The 12,500-nt window shown below is 41.1% G+C and overlaps 2 protein-coding genes across 2 annotated transcripts in view; both read left to right on the top strand.

The window, feature by feature from the left end:
• Positions 1-6,390: 6,390 nt before the first annotated feature.
• On the top strand, positions 6,391-10,668 carry ypel3 (yippee-like 3). The gene is made up of 5 exons (XM_076297628.1): positions 6,391-6,775; positions 7,729-7,847; positions 8,323-8,366; positions 8,782-8,890; positions 9,299-10,668. Exons 2-5 carry the CDS (start codon positions 7,731-7,733, stop codon positions 9,386-9,388), a joined length of 360 nt encoding a protein of 119 aa, XP_076153743.1. The 5' UTR covers positions 6,391-6,775; positions 7,729-7,730; the 3' UTR covers positions 9,389-10,668.
• A 1,820-nt stretch (positions 10,669-12,488) lies between these two features.
• The window catches only part of LOC143137434 (uncharacterized), a 16,643-nt gene continuing 16,631 nt past the window's right edge, over positions 12,489-12,500 (top strand). Inside the window, exon 1 of the mRNA XM_076297626.1 lies at positions 12,489-12,500. This exon is cut by the window's right edge and continues 286 nt beyond it. The gene's annotated coding sequence lies outside the window, so the exon portion shown is untranslated.

Genomic DNA, 12,500 nt, shown 5'->3' with positions numbered 1-12,500 from the left:
AATAAATAGACACTAAGGTGCTATAGGGTAATGCTAATAAATAGACACTAAGGTGCTATAGGGTAATAAATAGACACTAAGGTGCTATAGGGTAATACATAGACACTAAGTTGGTATAGGGTAATGCTAATAAATAGAAACTAAGGTGGTGTAGGGTAATAAATAGACACTAAGGTGCTATAGGGTTATAAATAGACACTAAGGTGGTATAGGGTAATAAATAGACACTAAGGTGGTATAGGGTAATGCTAATAAATAGACACTAAGGTGGTATAGGGTAATAAATAGACACTAAGGTGGTGTAGGGTAATAAATAGACACTAAGGTGGTATAGGGTAATAAATAGACACTAAGGTGGTATAGGGTAATGCTAATAAATAGACACTAAGGTGCTATAGGGTAATAAATAGACACTAAGGTGGTATAGGGTAATGCTAATAAATAGACACTAGGGTGGTATAGGGTAATGCTAATAAATAAACACTAAGGTGCTATAGGGTAATAAATAGACACTAAGGTGGTATAGGGTAATGCTAATAAATAGACACTAAGGTGATATAGGGTAATAAATAGACACTAAGGTGGTATAGGGTAATGCTAATAAATAGACACTAAGGTGGTATAGGGTAATAAATAGACACTAAGGTGCTATAGGGTAATAAATTGACACTAAGGTGCTATAGGGTAATGCTAATAAATAGACACTAAGGTGGTATAGGGTAATAAATAGACAGTAAGGTGCTATAGGGTAATAAATAGACACTAAGGTGGTAAAGGGTGATAAATTGACACTAAGGTGGTATAGGGTAATGTTAATAAATAGACACTAAGGTGCTATAGGGTGATAAATAAACACTAAGGTGGTGTAGGGTAATAAATAGACACAAAGGTGCTATAGGGTAATGCTAATAAATAGACACTAAGGTGGTATAGGGTAATGCTAATAAATAGACACTAAGGTGGTATAGGGTAATGCTAATAAATAAACACTAAGGTGCTATAGGGTAATAAATAGACACTAATGTGGTATAGGGTAATGCTAATAAATAGACACTAAGGTGATATAGGGTAATAAATAGACACTAAGGTGGTATAGGGTAATGCTAATAAATAGACACTAAGGTGGTATAGGGTAATAAATACACACGAAGGTGGTATAGGGTAATAAATAGACACTAAGGTGGTATAGTGTAATGCTAATAAATAGACATTAAGGTGGTATAGGGTAATAAATAGACACTAAGGTGGTATAGGGTAATAAATAGACACTAAGGTGGGATAAGGTAATGCTAATAAATAGACACTAAGGTGGTATAGAGTAATAAATAGACAATAAGGTGCTATAGGGTAATAAATAGACACTAAGGTGGTATAGGGTAATACTAATAAATAGACACTAAGGTGGTATAGGGTAATAAATAGACACTAAGGTGCTATAGGGTAATAAATAGACACTAAGGTGGTATAGGGTAATAAATAGACACTAAGGTGGTATAGGGTAATGCTAATAAATAGACACTAAGGTGCTAAAGGGTAATAAATAAACACTAAGGTGGTGTAGGGTAATAAATAGACCCTAATGTGCTATAGGGTAATAAATAGACACTAAGGTGCTATAGGGTAATGCTAATAAATAGACACTAAGGTTGTATAGGGTAATAAATACAAACGAAGGTGGTATAGGGTAATAAATAGACACTAAGGTGGTATAGGGTAATGCTAATAAATAGACACTAAGGTGGTATAGGGTAATGCTAATAAATAGACACTAAGGTGCTATAGGGTAATAAATAGACACTAAGGTGGGATAGGGTAATGCTAATAAATAGACACTAAGGTGATATAGGGTAATAAATAGACACTAAGGTGCTATGGAGTAATAAATAGACACTAATGTGGTATAGGGTAATGCTAATAAATAGACACTAAGGTGGTATAGGGTAATAAATAGACACTAAGGTGGGATAGGGTAATGCTAATAAATAGACACTAAGGTGGTATAGGGTAATGCTAATAAATAGACACTAAGGTGCTATAGGGTAATAAATAGACACTAAGGTGGGATAGGGTAATGCTAATAAATAGACACTAAGGTGGTATAGGGTAATAAATACACACGAATGTGGTATAGGGTAATAAATAGACATTTAGGTGGTATAGGGTAATGCTAATAAATAGACATTAAGGTGGTATAGGGTAATAAATAGACACTAAGGTGGTATAGGGTAATAAATAGACACTAAGGTGGGATAAGGTAATGCTAATAAATAGACACTAAGGTGGTATAGGGTAATAAATAGACACTAAGGTGCTATAGGGTAATAAATAGACACTAAGGTGCTATAGGGTAATGCTAATAAATAGACACTAAGGTGGTATAGGGTAATAAATAGACAGTAAGGTGCGATAGGGTAATAAATAGACACTAAGGTGGTATAGGGTAATAAATAGACACTAAGGTGGTATAGGGTAATGTTAATAAATAGACACTAAGGTGCTATAGGGTAATAAATAGACACTAAGGTGCTATAGGGTAATGCTAATAAATAGACACTAAGGTTTTATAGGGTAATAAATACACACGAAGGTGGTATAGGGTAATAAATAGACACTAAGGTGGTATAGGGTAATGCTAATAAATAGACATTAAGGTGGTATAGGGTAATAAATAGACACTAAGGTGGTATAGGGTAATAAATAGACACTAAGGTGGGATAAGGTAATTCTAATAAATATACAGGTGGTATAGGGTAATAAATAGACACTAAGGGCCCTATCATGACATTCTAAAGTGCATCGTCACTCGTCAAAAGTCTATTCAAATTTAGTAGGATGTCCAGTTCACTTTGGGAGGGGTTTCGTTCTCAAAAGTGGAGCGCATGGCGTAACAAGGTGTTCCTAGGTCTTTTAATCAGTCATATGGGTGTGTTTGGGGCGTAACATCATTTTAAACCAATGAGAATGGCATCTGTCATTCCCTTTAACGGCGCAACGAGCGATATGTCAAATAAATGCATCGGTATTTTGAACACATAAACACAAAACTACTTAATGCTTAGGAACATACACATAATAAACACAAAACTACTTAATGCTTATGACCATACACATAATAAACACAAACACATAATAAACACAAACACATAAACACAAAACTCTGATGTGCTTTCCTTCAGGCTGTTGTCACTAAGGCAGGAATCTAATCTTACAAGCTCTGCCATAATATCTTAAATATTTGCAAAGTTAAGGTTTAAGTCCGACTGCACATTATATAGGTCTAATATACCAATTACATTAAAAATAACAATTACATTACATTACAATTAAAATAATTAGCAAATTACTGTAGCACAGGGTTCGAAAATGTCATTAAATGTCATTAAAGTGTCACCATGACACTCACTCTCTTGAGCACCTTGCCATGCACACATAACTAAGGACTATGGTTGGACTACTGTTTGCACCTTCACCATGACACTCACTCCCTTTAGCACCTTACCAGTCCCGGCCATGTCACCACAAGCGTCTTATGCTTGATCACCCTCAAGCACATTGGACTTTCTTAATTTAATTTATATAGTGTATTTAGTATTTAGTTTTGTTAGTTTTCTTATCTTATACTGTCTTTATTGTACAGTGGAGTTTAGTTTTATGTTTATACTTATACTTATGTTTACCATTTCTGCTGTAAGTGCATGTTGTGTGTGATGTCTGTATGCTACTGAGACCCTTGAATTTCCCCTTGTAGAGGGAGAGCAGCTTCACAGAAGAGAACTTCTGACGGCAAATTTGAGAAAAAGTTGGTAAACCACCCTTCTTACCTAATTTGAAGGTGCTGATTCTGAATATTTTGTTTACCAAGCTCAATTCTGAGTTTTAAGCTGCATAATCAGCATTTTAACATAAAATAGCGTTTTTTTTGCTTATTTTTCCCTAAATTGGGTTTATTTCAGAAGTAATCACTAAAACCAAATAAAAGTGTTCTCTAAATACATGTTTGAGCATTGAAGAAGCCATGCTATATTTTATTAACATATTTAATGGGAACATTATTACAGTTAACATGTAATAAACTCGAAAATTCTAATCAAAACACAACCATATTTTTATTGCTAACATAGTGAGGCACTCATGTGGTGTTCAATGCATTTCATCACAATAACAAGTTGCACAGATAACCTTCAACTCAGAATATATCCTACAGTACATATGAACTTAGATAGCGGGAACAAGCCTAATGCAGAACTGCATCTACCGTCAGCAACAACCGACAACACTGGATTTGGTATGTGTGCTTGCCTCCATAGAGCTTGATAATGTGCTCTTCTAATATGCCATTGAAAAGCATCACTTGGTGGTAGAGCCTCCGATCCTTGACGTCTAGAAAACAGAGTGGCTCTGGCATATAGTGTTGTCACGATACCAAAATTATGACTTTGATACGATACCTGCCATAAATATCTTGATACTCGATACTGAAACGATATCCAAATCCTAAAATATCTGGAAAAGATAGGACGCAGGCCTCCTCCAAGTGTATTGAGTCATTTGTGTTGAATTTGGTGCACTTTTGGTCAATTCTGGGTTTTAAACTTCTAAACTACATAATTATTATTTTTGTAGTCAGTAAAATAGTAGTTTGTGTGTGATTAAGTCCTTTATTGTTTGTTATAGCTCATTTATATTGTGTGGTGTTTTGGCAATAAATTACCTTTAAAGGTGCCATGTGTAATGTCTGCCAAAAAATCAATTCATACTCCACATTCCATAAAAGATGGGGCAGTATACCTCCAGAAAATGAGTTGGTCTACCCTAGAGTAACAACCGAGACACGTGTATTGCAGTTTGACTGGCTGTTATGTTGCCCGCATACCGCCTCCCATGGCCGAAACTGCTATTATGACGTCTGTCGGGCTGTGGCTAGTAATTTAGCATGCTAATTTAGGTTGATATCTCTGCAGCACTATACCTTGTAATTTTTTAATGACATCATCGCCCTTATTTCTTCTCATTCTTTTGATGCATGTAGCTAATTTTTTGGATATTTTTACCTCAATTCTTACACATTGCACCTTTAAATAGCCAAAGTAGGCTAGATCAAGGTCAGTGTTCAAATGACTGCATGCAAATCACTTAATGCTATGCAGAAGAGCCTGATCTTTAAGCCATCTGATGTAGGCTACCTAGGCCTTCCCGTGTTTATGGGATTTCTTTGACAGTTGCAAAGGGAAAAAAAGTGAAGAAAGTCGTCTTAGCTCCCAGTGTAATTTAATAAGTACGTTCCAACCACTCAGGTCTTAATCAGAGGCCTACACCATTATCTGTTGCAACATCTGTGTGCATTCCTACATTAGGTCATCATTTGCTACCAAACAACAAATACCAATACGAAAGTTTCTCACAAACTTTCCTGCATACTTCTTAAATGTGCTGCAGTCAGATGGGTGTCCTAAAGACATAACTAGATCTTGAGCATCTATTACCAGTGTTGAATGAGCAGTTTTTGCAGTGATCACTACTGGACATTCCACATCGCTAGACAGCACCTGAGTGAGGATAGACTTATTTCCACTTCACAAATAACCATTGCTATCTGCAATAGCTACAGTACAGGGACATTAATCAGTTCATAGCTGAGGATTTGCCCTAGGTCCACTTTCCTTTCAGCATCAAATGTAGTAATGATGCACTGGAGAATGTTTCTTTTTGTTGCACTATAAAGGATATCTTGTGTAAATTCTTTGCAAATAATGCAATCTCCATAGCACTCTTCAGCACTCCTCAAACATGCACACTCTTCCATTTTTCTGCATGGCTGGAATTTGAATGATAGGAAAGAGATGTTTTAACTAGGCAAGCACAGTCGCTTTTACAGTAAAAAAAAAAAATACAGTGTAAATCCTCTGTAAAGACTGACAACTGTTCATGATAGTTAGTGACAAAGGACTTTCTACAGAAAAATAAGCAGTCACCTACTATTCTATCAATTTATTATCAAGGAATCTATTTTGTTTCTAAACGTCATACTGAATCTTTATATTTTAATTTTAGCGTATTTTCATTTGCTACTCAAATAAATGATAATACTCAGCACCCTCAAATTGTGTGAAATAGCCCCTTTGCCGACTTTTCCTCAAATTTGCCAACAGGACTTTTTCTGAATGTTTGTTAGCTATCTGCTCGCCCTCTATTGGGGATCAATAAAGTATCTATCTATCTATCTATCTATCTATCTATCTAAGTTGGGGTGAGCGTAAACGTTCGTGGAGCGCGATTGGCTGACCTATATTTGGGATCCTTCTTTGCCGCCTGTGATTGGCTAGTAGAGTTTTGTTTTGCACTGCGTGACGTATATGAGACTTCCTCAGATAGCGCGTCTGACTGTAAACAGAGCGACAGAATCCCGTCGAGTTGACAGCGGCACCAGTCCAACAATACCGACATCAAACAGCTGCGAAGTCTGCGAAGAGACTGGACATTTATGTTTGTGTGTAAAAGAAAGGGCTCTCCTTACGTTAAACAGCCGAGCTAGACGGTCGAGAGGAGGCCAGCAAACGGACAAAACGGACCACTGCAGCCGCCGCCGCCGCAGCAGCAGCAGCACACACGCTTGCTGGTTTGTTTGTTTGGTGGTGCGCACTCGTCCATGCTTGTTTTGTAGAAAGCGGTGAGCTATTCACGGATTCCGCCACGTTCCGATGCATATGATTTGACCAAACCGATCCCTGTGTGTACTTCGTTCAGCTGTTGATTCATCAGAAGCAGTCACGAATCGGTAAGTGCATATTTAAGAATATTGCATCGATGTTTGGCAGGGTGGTTTATAGCCAGCGTTCACGCTAGCTGACTAGCCATTGGCGTCGCTCATTAACGCAGTAACTTCGGCTATATCAGGCACGAAGAATTACAGGAATGTCGCGCGGGAACTAAGGGCCCGAAGGGTTCTCAGTGTTGTTGTCTACTCCATTACCGGGAACTCGGGGGCTGCGTAAGACGCAGTTACGGGCGGAATAAAGCGCAAGCATCACGCACAAGCCCAAGCTTGTCAATTTCATGGCGTAGATTCGTTCAGCAGGCCCAGTTAGATTAGAACCCCCGAAGTTTAAAGGGTTGCCGGAGTAAAATGTCACGGGAGGAGGCCACCTCGAGCCGACCTGGGCCGCTGCCTTATATGGGACAAGACCGCGAGCAGCTAGAACTGGGTCATTTGCGCGTTTCCCGTGTGGATCACTCAACCAGGAAACGGATCCTCGAATACACACACACACACACACACACACAAGCAGATATCTGACGCGCCTTAAAAACATACAGAATGTTATGTATGTGTGTGTGTGTGAGAGAGAGCGAGAGTCTCTATGTGTATTCGAGACTCTAGATCACCTAAAAGGGTCTGTGTGTGTGTGTGTGTGTGTGTGTGTGTGTGTGTGTGTGTGTGTGTGTGTGTGTGTGTGTGTGTGTGTGTGTGAGTGAGAGAGAGAGAGTGTGAGTGTCTGGGCCCCTGTCCTGTGTGTGTGTGTGTGTCTGCAGGAGTTGTTTTGGCATCTCTGTTCCCAGAGTTTGACATCACAATAAGATCTAGATTTAAATTGATCATAAAATGTTTTTTTTTTCTGTGTCACAAACTTTTGTTCTTCAGTTGGTAAAAAGACACTCTGAAGATCGATACAAACACACACAAACTCCCATCCTGATGTGTGTGTGTGTGTGTGTGCGTGTGTGTCGTAGTCATGGTGAAGCAGAGCAAGGCGAAGACCTTCCAGGCGTACCTGGACTCCTGCCACCGTCGCTACAGCTGTGTCCACTGCCGTGCTCACCTGGCCAATCATGATGACCTCATCTCAAAGGTGTGTGTGTGTGTGTGCGCATGCGTGCGTGAGCAGGAGAAAGCAGGTAGTGAGTGTGTGTGTCTAGGTGCAGTGTGTGTGAGCAGGAGAAAGGAGGTAGTGAGTGTGTGTGTGTGTGAGCAGGAGAAAGGAGGTAGTGAGTGTGTGTTTGTTATTTTGAATAAAATGTGTTGGTTAGGTGAGCATATGTTTCTATCTGTGTGTGTGTGTTTGTGTTGGAAAGAGAGGGTGCACATGAGTGAGACGGCAAGGTGTGTGTGTGTGTGTGTATGGTAGCTTAGAAACATTACTTATCTCCTGCTTACAAGATAAGGGACTCTGACACTCTTTCATACACACAGATATTGGATGACTGTAACTACACACACACACACTCTCTCTCTCTCTCTCTCTCTCTCTCTCTCTCACACTCACACTCACACACACACACAGTGTGTCTGGAGGTGTATGATTGACTGGTGTCTTTTTCTATTAGTCTTTCCAGGGAAGCCAGGGTCGGGCCTACCTCTTCAACTCTGTGTGAGTACCCCTGTGTGTGTGTGTGTGAGTACCCGTGTGTGTGTGTGTGTATGTATGTGTGTGTCTATATTCTCTGTGTGTGGTGTGAAAGTTCTCAGTGTGTGTGTGTGTGTGTGTGTGTGTACGCGTGTGCGCGTGCCCATCTCCAACTCTGTGTGTGTGTGTGTGTGCATGTGCCCGTCTTCAATTGTGTGTGTGTGTGTCTGTGTGTGTGTGCATGTGCCCGTCTTCAATTGTGTGTGTGTGTGTGTGCATGTGCCCGTCTTCAATTGTGTGTGTGTGTGTGTATGTGTGTACGCGTGTGCATGTGCCTGTCTTCAATTGTGTGTGTGTGTGGACAGTAGTTTGTTTCTTCGTATGAGATTGATGTTTATTGTCTGTAGTTCAATTTGTATTGTGTGTGTGTGTGTATCAGGGTGAATGTGGGCTGTGGTCCTCCTGAAGAGCGGCTGCTGTTGACTGGACTTCATGCTGTGGCCGACATCTACTGTGAGAACTGCCACACGACCCTCGGCTGGAAATATGTAAGGACACACACACACACACACACACACTACATGTCAGCCACCACACTTAGAGGCAGCACACACACACACACACAAACAAAAGAACACAGACCAGGGGTGGGCAATCTTTCTGGCTCAAGGGCCACATTGGGTTTTGAATATTGGCTGGCGGGCCACACCCCACCAGGAGCGTGAAGAGCAGTTTGCAGTAAAGCTAGCCAACGTCGTCTCTATCGCAGGACAAAGTAGCGAGCAGCCTGATGACCAAATGAAATGCTCGACGGGCCGAATCCGGCCCGCGGTCTGCAGTTTGCCCACCCCTGACATAGACACACATGCACTCACACACACACTGCCACTGTGTAAGGCTGATACTGATGTGTGTGCGTGCGTGCGTGCGTGTGTGTGTGTGTGTGCCCCCATCAGGAGCAGGCGTTTGAGCTGAGTCAGAAGTACAAGGAGGGGAAGTTCATCATCGAACTCTCCCACATGATCAAGGACAACGGCTGGGACTGACTGGCTGACCGCTGGCTGACCGCTCCCCTTGTCCCCATGGCAACTCTGCCCAGGCCCGCAGCCTCTTCGACTTCAGCATGTGCTCCGCGTCTTTTTGTGTGTGTGTGTGTGTGTGTGTGTGAGAGAGAGGGAGTGTGTGTGTGTGTGTGTGTGTGTGTGTGAGTGTGTGAGAAAGATTTTCACCACGGCACCTCTGTTAGCCTGGTATCCCAATGCATGACTTCTACTGGGGAGAACAGAGCTGTGTGTGTGTGTGTGTGTGTGTGTGTGTGTGTGTGTGTGTGTGTCAGCAAGGTGGCGCTGCAGAATTTTATTTGAGCAATTTGTAGTTTTATCGTGGGAATTTCATGCAGTCCACAAGAATAAGATCCATGTTATCTCAATGTCACACACACACACACACACACACACACACACACACACACACACACACACACACACATATGTTTGTCCACACACACAAAACAATCATGTCAACACAGCTGTTATGCCTGAGGTTGATTTGAGAATGGAAAAGGCGCCTTTTTTGAAGTGTGTGTGTGTGTGCGCAAGAGTTGTAAGATATACTGTATATGTATAGGATTTTATTGTGTGTGAGTGTGTGTATGCATTTCTAGACATGCATTTAAATGCGGAGTTGTGTGTGTGTGTGTGTGTGTGTGTGTGTGTGTGTGTGTGTGTGTGTGGACTCTCCCCTCTTCAAGGTCATTAAGGTGTAATAGACCTACAGCACTATCAAAACAATTAGTGCAGAAGCAGCACAGTTGGTGAGAGTGTGCGTGCGTGTGTGCGCATGTGTTTGTGTCTTGTGTTGGCCCATGTGAATACTAGGTTGCAGTGAATGTCCTGTTGAGACACACACACACACATACACACACACACCTCTAAGTTACTTTGGATATCAAATCAGGAAGAAGATGTTGTGATATTCAGATCCATGCTGTAAATATAGCCGAGTGGAATGATGTGTACAGATATGATTATTTCATTTGTTTGTTTATTTGACTTTTATCTTAGAGCTCTGGTTCTTATTAAGAGAGAGTATCCATGAATGTATGTGTGTGTGTGAGTATCCATGAATGTGTGTGTGTGTGTGTCTGTGTGTGTGTGTGTGTGTGTGTGCATGGGTGAGTATCCATGTGTGTGTGTGTGCGTATGTGTGCATGTGAGTGTGTGTGAGTGTGTATATGCTTGTGTGTGTAGCTTTGTCTATGTGCTCTCACTATGGAAGTGTATTTTTAACCGTAAGACTTTACATTAAAGCTCTGTGGTCATCTCTACCTTTGTGTGTGTGGTCATCTCTACCTTTGTGTGTGTCTCTGGTCATCTCTCTGTGTGTGTGTCTGTGTCTGTGTCTGTCTCTCTGTGGTCATCTCTACCTGTGTGTGTGTGTGTCTCTGGTCATTTCTACCTGGTAAAAGTGCTTTTAAACAGGTGTGTGGATGCTTTTTAAACAGGTGTGTGGGTGCTTTTAAACAGGTGTGTGGCTGCTTTTTAACAGGTGTGTGGCTGCTTTTTAACAGGTGTGTGGCTGCTTTTTAAACAGGTGTGTGGGTGCTTTTTAAACAGGTGTGTGGCTGCTTTTTAAACAGGTGTATGGGTGCTTTTTAAACAGGTGTGTGGGTGCTTTTTAAACAGGTGTGTGGGTGCTTTTTAAACAGGTGTGTGGGTGCTTTTTAAACAGGTGTGTGGGTGCTTTTTAAACAGGTGTGTGGGTGCTTTTTAAACAGGTGTGTGGCTGCTTTTTAAACAGGTGTGTGGCTGCGGATAACAGGTGTGTGGCTGCTTTTTAAACAGGTGTGTGGCTGCTTTTTAAACAGGTGTGTGGCTGCTTTTTAAACAGGTGTGTGGGTGCTTTTTAAACAGGTGTGTGTTCGGTTACATTGTCGTTGATATTGGCCAAAACGTTTTCATTCTCATTAGAAGGCAAGCATTGATGATCACCTGATCAGAAGTCATGGAGCCATCATCAAATGAAAGGACCTCTCTAACAGGACAATTCATCATCATAAATACCCTTCTAAATAACAGGAAAATTCATCATAAATACCCTTCTAAATAACAGGAAAATTCTTCACCATAAATACCCCTCTAAATAACAGTACAACGATAGAATTCTCAGCAGACGTCTTTTTCATTCTGTTTCGTGTCCAAGTTTCCAGCCATTTCTGGGTGGTGTGGTGCAGTACCTGAATGTACCACTGGGCGGCAGACTGACCATAGTTTGTTCAGAGCCTATAGAGTTTGGCCAACTAGGGAATCAATTGGGTGCCATGTTGACAAATGTTGACGATCACATTTATATGCCTGTTATAATGGTGAAATGGAGCAGTAAAGAGATCTACACCGATTCTGTGTGGAAATATATTTATAATTAAGTATTTAGTCAAGTAAATGATAAACTGCTACAATAAAAATTCCCTGATATTCCATGACTTTGCCCCAAAAATGATAACATTCCCTGATTTTCCATGTCTGGAATAGACTTTCCAAAATGTCATGATATGCCAGAAATCCCATGACCCGTGGGAACCCTATGAATTGTGTGTGTGTGTGTGTGTGTGTGTGTGTGTGTGTGTGTGAATTGACTGAAACAAAAGAAACGTAAAGAAAAAAGCCTGCTTATACTACTTTTACGCGTGCATACACACTGAGCTTGTCACCCATATTGCGGGCCAATGAATCTCTGGCCACTTGCCAACGTCTACCCATTCTGTTATCAGCTCAGGATCAGACAGACAATCGCCATTAGCTAACGGCTCGCGCTCCTGGGGTGACACCTTTTAGTTGACAGCTGAACATGCCAGTTTTCTGACCCTATGCTGCATGCGCTCCCAAGGCTCTGGATGAAATTACAAACATTGAAGGGGTTGACGATTTTCCCAAGCGATTTGGCATTGTTGTGTCTGTTTGTTTTGGGGTCGGAACACAGTGCAGCTTTTCTTTTTAACAAGTCTGAATCAAGTCATTCAACTGTGGCCAAAATTCAACATGTCTCTTCTGGATCAGCTGATCAACAGTCTCCGGTATGCCGTCACGGAACGACTAGCCTACACTTCTGCTCCAAGCCAAACGGAACACATTTCCCAAGCTGCTTTGCGAACATCCGTTG

This window comes from Alosa pseudoharengus, unplaced genomic scaffold (genome assembly GCF_046254945.1).
Source record: "Alosa pseudoharengus isolate Yale_2024_CS ecotype anadromous, Long Island Sound unplaced genomic scaffold, YU_APseudo_1.1 YU_APseudo_1.1_scf_21, whole genome shotgun sequence".
NCBI lineage: Eukaryota > Metazoa > Chordata > Actinopteri > Clupeiformes > Clupeidae > Alosa > Alosa pseudoharengus.
Note: the sequence above shows the minus strand (reverse complement) of the source record. Positions and strands in the feature narration are given on the sequence as shown.

Excerpts from the sequence above, each read along its gene's own strand:
- ypel3 (XM_076297628.1), top strand. The coding sequence starts at position 7,731 with ATGGTGAAGCAGAGCAAGGCGAAGACCTTCCAGGCGTACCTGGACTCC. Across the intron at positions 8,367-8,781 it reads GCCTACCTCTTCAACTCTGT|GGTGAATGTGGGCTGTGGTC; the intron begins GTGAGTACCCCT and ends TGTGTGTATCAG. Across the intron at positions 8,891-9,298 it reads CGACCCTCGGCTGGAAATAT|GAGCAGGCGTTTGAGCTGAG; the intron begins GTAAGGACACAC and ends TGCCCCCATCAG.